Source organism: Anastrepha obliqua, chromosome 3, assembly GCF_027943255.1.
Source record: "Anastrepha obliqua isolate idAnaObli1 chromosome 3, idAnaObli1_1.0, whole genome shotgun sequence".
Taxonomy (NCBI): domain Eukaryota; kingdom Metazoa; phylum Arthropoda; class Insecta; order Diptera; family Tephritidae; genus Anastrepha; species Anastrepha obliqua.
Window position 1 is genome coordinate 119,542,048 of NC_072894.1, and position 6,000 is coordinate 119,548,047.

Genomic DNA, 6,000 nt, shown 5'->3' on the forward strand with positions numbered 1-6,000 from the left:
GTCCAAAATTTACATATACACACTTTAATACCTTATCCTTTCTAATTAATATTTTCTTTTATTTTTTTTTTTTTTCTTTCTAGGTACGATCTTGATTGTCGGATGAAACATTTACAACTGGACATTTTTTCACTTACAAAGCAATTTTTTCTTTAAAATGCTTCTTATTGGTTTGGAAACTAGAGCTTTTCAGTAACATGTTTAAACATTTTTATTCAATAATCTTTTATTTTTTCAGTTACATTTGAAGAAAACTTAAAAAACGCAGTAACTCTGCACAACAAAACAATTGCAACTTTGTTTGCTTTCCTATGTAGCGGTAAAATATTTCTGCTGCTTTCCGTTTATGTTAATTTTGATAGAGATTTTGATTATAATTTGTGTGCAATATTTTTTTAAGAGAACCCTTTTTATTTGAGAAATTGTAATTAAGTAAGCAGTAGCCTCAAATAAATTTGACGACGCGTTGCGCAAACGAGTTATTACTGATTATAATAACGGAGCTTCTCAAGAAGGCATTTCTATAAAATATTATAACATTCATAAATCGTCAATTTCACGAATTATTTTCAGCTTTATAAAAAATAAAACCGTCAATAGTACAGTGGGCGGCCAAAGAAACAACTGACCAAAAAACTGGCAGTGCGTTTGTAAGAGAGCTAAAGAAATCCATTTACAATTTCGCAATTGTTAAAAGAGCTGAGGCTGCAAATTCACTCACTAACTGTGACTCAACGCCTGGTGCTTCCGCCCATTTGCGTAATTATCAATTTGCAAAGAAGCCTCCAATAAGTAAATGTAACCAACAAAAATGGTTTCAGTTCGCTAAAAATCATATAAGCCGGGAGGAAAACTGTGCTTTTCAGCGTCAGACAGTCAAACTTAGTGGCAATGTATGATCCGAGAATGGTTTTCCACTACTCGTATGCGGCCGCTTCATCGTATCAATGGTACTCGTATAATGGATAAATATGTTTATAAAGATATTAATGACATGTCGCACATGTCGAATGAGAAATGTCGCCAAAGAGGGCTTTCCAGCGAGACAATGACCCACAGCATATGGCAAAGCTCCTAAAATCGTTGTTCCAGAGAAATAAAACGGGCAGTCTAAACACTTTAGTCCCACAGAAAAAACATGGGAAATTATAAAAAAGAAGATTGATCGCTGAAATATGCAAACGCTGAGCAATTTTTCCATTGAGCCCACGAAAAGCAGAAAACTGGAATCCAGACCATCGTTAACAATTTTAGAGCGTCAATGCCGCGGTGGCGCAAGGCAATTAATATATTTACGAAGAAATACAAGGTGGCACAAAATTAATCACCCCTCCGAAGACTTAGTATAGTTTTTACAAATGGCGTCGTACGTCAATCATATTTGACCTTTGTGAACTAGACAGCTGCAGCATACAAACTGCCAAGCAGTGGACTGTTCCCACGACAGTCAATTCTACGTATCCGAAACGACCCGGATTTGTATCCAGCAAAGGACTGTCACCTCAGCAGGACTCCCCGTATATGTATGGGGAATGTTTATGCTTCTAGAACAACAAGCAATGGAGCACGTAAATGTTAAAATAAAGATTTCAATCACAAAAAATTTATTTAGTAAGGGTATTCAAAAGTTATTATTGATGACTAATTTTGCGCCACCTTGTATTCAGTTTTTTTTTTTTATTATATTTAAAATAATGTGCTGCTCTATACAATTTGCAATTGTTTTGTCTGCTAGAATAAAAGTGTTTACATTTAAGATATGAATTTTTAAATTTGAATTAACCTTTTTTGTTAACATAAATAAATTTCCATTGTTAAAAAAAAAAAAGCTTAAAGTCACGGACTTATTTCAGTTGCAAATATTACACTGTATTTAAAATTATGGCTAATATTAGACTAGATTTTAAAAACGTAAAGTTATTTTAAAGTGTGAAAAGGTAGTGCAAATGAGAGAGTTTCAGTTACACAACTCACCTTTACTCGCATCAGAGAAAAGTTTAAAAGAGACACGACTGTTCAAGACGCATACAAGCAACGTTCTTGGAGATCACGAATAAGACCGAACACAACTACGGGACTTAGATAGTATATGACAAACATTGAACGATATGCATCGGGAGTCTCTTACCTTACCACCTTCCTAAACTCTCGATCCCCGAATGGCGTCATCAAAGTCCAATCACCTCAAGGATGATATATTATTAGGTTTGACCTTCAGCTATGGTGAAAAACGAAATTAAGCGAGTAACTTCGGCTACCACGTCACCGTATACTCGGCAATCAAATTCTATTCGCTCTTTTCACAGGTATTCACACACTCGTCCAATCAATTGTTGCTCAGAAGGGAACGAAGTAACGTTGGCGAATCTGCATTGATTTTTTTCGTATATCACCAACAAAATCTAAGTTTTTTTCCTAAACACACCGCTTTCATGATACCATGAGCCAATCAGCAGATTCTTTCAAATTCGCTGAAAGCCGTTTAAGGGTGTGATATTAGCCACACCTTCTAAATTTTTTTCACCATGTATACACGTCCAATTACAGACGAAGAGCTTCAGCTATGTATCTCGTACGACCCGTGCTATCTTCGTACAATTGCGTTAAGGATATTGTAGTAGGTTAAACTCCTCATCAACATCATTGTTGACGTGACGATCCGGGTTTAACCTTGCCCTCCCTCAAAAACTTCGACCAAGAATCTCTTTACTTTGCAAACGTCCGCCAGTTTTTCAACCCAAAGATCTTGGCGTCGTCATAAACTGTATTAATCAAGGTTTTCCTTAAGCGACCCCTTTTATAAGGCACATACAGCTGACTATTATACATATTTTTAGCAATTTCGTTTGGGCTCATCCTCAGAATATGTTCAGCCCACCTAAGACGCTGAAGCTTAGTCTAATATTGCGGCGAGGAATTTTTCACTCAAATATGTTAAGCTTTTCTTCACCCGCCTTACGCGTCTCCCAGGTTTCAGAATCATAAGTAACGTAAGGTCTAATTATTGTTTTATAGAATTTCAGAGTCATTCGCTTAGAAAAAAACGAAGAACTTAGCGCCTTGTATAGCGAAAAGAAGACCACGTTTCCCGCCTGGAGTCTCGCACTCACTTCTTGTTTGGCGGTTGCATCCGCAGAGATGATAGATCGAAGATATTTGAACGATGTCAAATCGTCGATCAATGCGGCACATTCACATTTCAACTACTGGATACGCAAATAAAATTAAACAAAATAGAGCAATTCTGAGCAAATTTAAAATATAACCTGTTTCGGGTGTTCTTTTCGCAGGTCTGATTCAAAAGAATAGAGTTTGAGTTCTTACGCTCTGAAGACTGTCACGATCAAAACGGCGCTTTAGTGCTACTTGAGGAGTGCCAGACTGGCACTTCAACCATTTCACCTAGTGCAGGTTTTCCCTGCAGGGACACATAAATACACTGGCTTAGTGCTCTATCACATCCATATGTATCTATTGGTTATTGGTCGTTAAAAATTTATTGTATTGCGTTGAAATTCATGGTGTAATGGTGTAACTGGTGTCTAATGACCGACCAAAGGTGTTGCCAGCAAGCAATAAAAGTAAACGTAAAGTTCACTAACACCAAACAGCAGCTACTGTGCCTGCAGCGCATTGACGGGTGGCGCTGAAAAAAAGGCAAAACTAAATTTAAAAATACCTACGAAAAACAAAACTAATTATCTACAAATATTACAAAACATTGCACGCTTTTTACTTTTTAATAACCGTTTGAAAAAGAAAGTACTTTTGGTGTACAAAAACTTCGTACTTCAGCGAGCAACCAGGCGTTTGTTTGCCGAGTATGTGATGAAAGATGCAGAGGTGGAGGTTGTGTATGCATAGGCCAGAGCCACCTTTACAAAACAGTGATTCCCATTCAAATGTCGCTGACTTTTGGCTAAATGTTGCTGACATTTTTTTCCTATTACTATTTCAAATATTCCACTACGAAATAAACAAACAACTGATGGAGATGGAGATGAAGTGCAGATAAAGGTAGTCGCACATACTTACCTATATGGTGGTGGTTATGGTAGTGGTGTGAAGTAACGTCGGCGCAAATCCATGGCTTTTGTCGCGGCCATTGTTGCGTCGTTGTTGTGTCATGTTGCCATTTACCGCCAACTCCTCCATGGTATGATTGCCACTTCTTCATGGGATGAGTGCGATGCGACGAGTGTGCGTATACCTTTTTAGGCAACTACAAAAGCAACGAACAAAGAAGCATTGCTTTTGTAATGAAAGAGTTAACAAGCAAACTCTTACAAAGCAAAAAAAACTCATACGAAAAAAAAAATACGCAATGACGGCCTTTCTAGCATGCCATGATTTATCTGACCATTGAAATTGATAATTAACAAACAAAGTGACTGACTGACAGTCCGATTGTCTAATTGCTCAACTAACACAGAAACACAGTAGTGCTTTTGTACGAAAATGTAGAGCAGTTCCAGTACTTTTTGAAAGATTTTTAATTATTTTTCCTAAAATTAGTAATCTTGGACCAACCAATTTCCTTTCCTTTGGCATAAATAAATTGACAGTAGTTGAAAAGACGTTCCTACGACAGTCGGTTCTACGTTACTGGGACGGCCTGGATTTACATAAATGCGGCAAAGGACTGTCACTCCAGCAGCGTTCCCGGTACATTTACGGGTAATGTCTATGCTCACCCAACAACAGTATATAAATAAACCCAAGTTAGCAAACATCGAGAAGGTTAAAACTAAATTTTAGTTTTTCAGATTATTTTTGCCAATAAAGATAGTTAGATTATTTAGTAATTTTCTATCAAAATACCGAAAATTAACTAGTTACAGTGAATCTCCGGAGGCGCTCGAAAAAAAGTTATTTTGCGATGTAAATCATAACTCCGAAGAAAATCATCTGAAACACAAAAATCACAAATCATTTGTTAAAGGAAGAGTTGTTTCTCAAAGGGTCTCGGATCTTTTTGTAGTTTTTCAGTTTTTCATAGCACTTGGAAGCCCAAAATCAAATTTTTGAAAACCACAAAAGCTCCCATTGATATCTGGTGAATTATGGGCCCAAGTGCAAAATTTAAAAACAATGGCGATCCAGCCGATCTTGAGTTATGGCGTTCATGAAATTAAATTCAGTTTCAGATGAACGCCTTAAGCCACCGAGTAGATATAGAAACCCGGCCTTGGTGTAAAGGGCGCGAAAATACTCATTACTTAGTCATTTTTGCTCCGATCGTCTTGAAATAAAAAAAATTAAATAATAATAATAAAAACTAAAAACAAATAAAAAAGTAAAGAAAAAAATTTAAAAAATATATAAAAAAGAATAAAAAAATTAATAAATGGAATTAAAAGAATATTAAAAACAAAACGAAAAGAAATAAGAATTAGAAAAAAAATCTACAAATAAAAGAATAAATAAAGAAATCAGTAAATAAAAAAAAATGAATGAAAATGTATAAAATAATTTGTATGCATAAATAAAAAATTAAAAGAATAAAAAAATAAAGCAATAAAAACAATAAATAAATAAATAAAAGAAAAAAGAATAAAGAATAAAAAAGAATTAAAATAAGATAAGAAAAAATTAAATATATAAGAATAAGAAAAAAAGCCTTAAAATAATAAATAAAGACATTAATAAATAAAAATATAAGTAAAAAACATTAATAAGTAAAAAACCAAAAGAATAAAATAAAACAATAAATAAATAAAAATAAAAGAATAAACAAAAGATTAAAAAAGCAGAAATAAATGAAAATAAAAAAATATATAAAAAATAAAAGGAAAAATAAAAAAAGAATTAAAAAAAATGTATAAAAAAAATAAAAGATTTCAAAAATAAAGCAATAAAAAATATAAAAGTATAAGAATAAGAAAAAAAAATACATAGAATTGAAAGAAAAAATAAAGAAATTAATAGATAAAAATAAAAGAATAAATTTAAAAAATAAATAAAAGAAAACAAGAATACAGGAAAATATAAAAAAAGAGA

The 6,000-nt window shown here is 33.8% G+C and overlaps 1 protein-coding gene across 1 annotated transcript in view; it reads left to right on the forward strand.

The window, feature by feature from the left end:
- Window positions 1-156, forward strand: part of LOC129242178 (uncharacterized) — a 50,222-nt gene extending 50,066 nt beyond the window's left edge. The window contains exon 2 of the mRNA XM_054878741.1: window positions 84-156. Coding sequence (XP_054734716.1) covers window positions 84-156 — 73 coding nt within the window. The remainder of the gene's footprint in view (window positions 1-83) is intronic.
- Window positions 157-6,000: the final 5,844 nt, after the last annotated feature.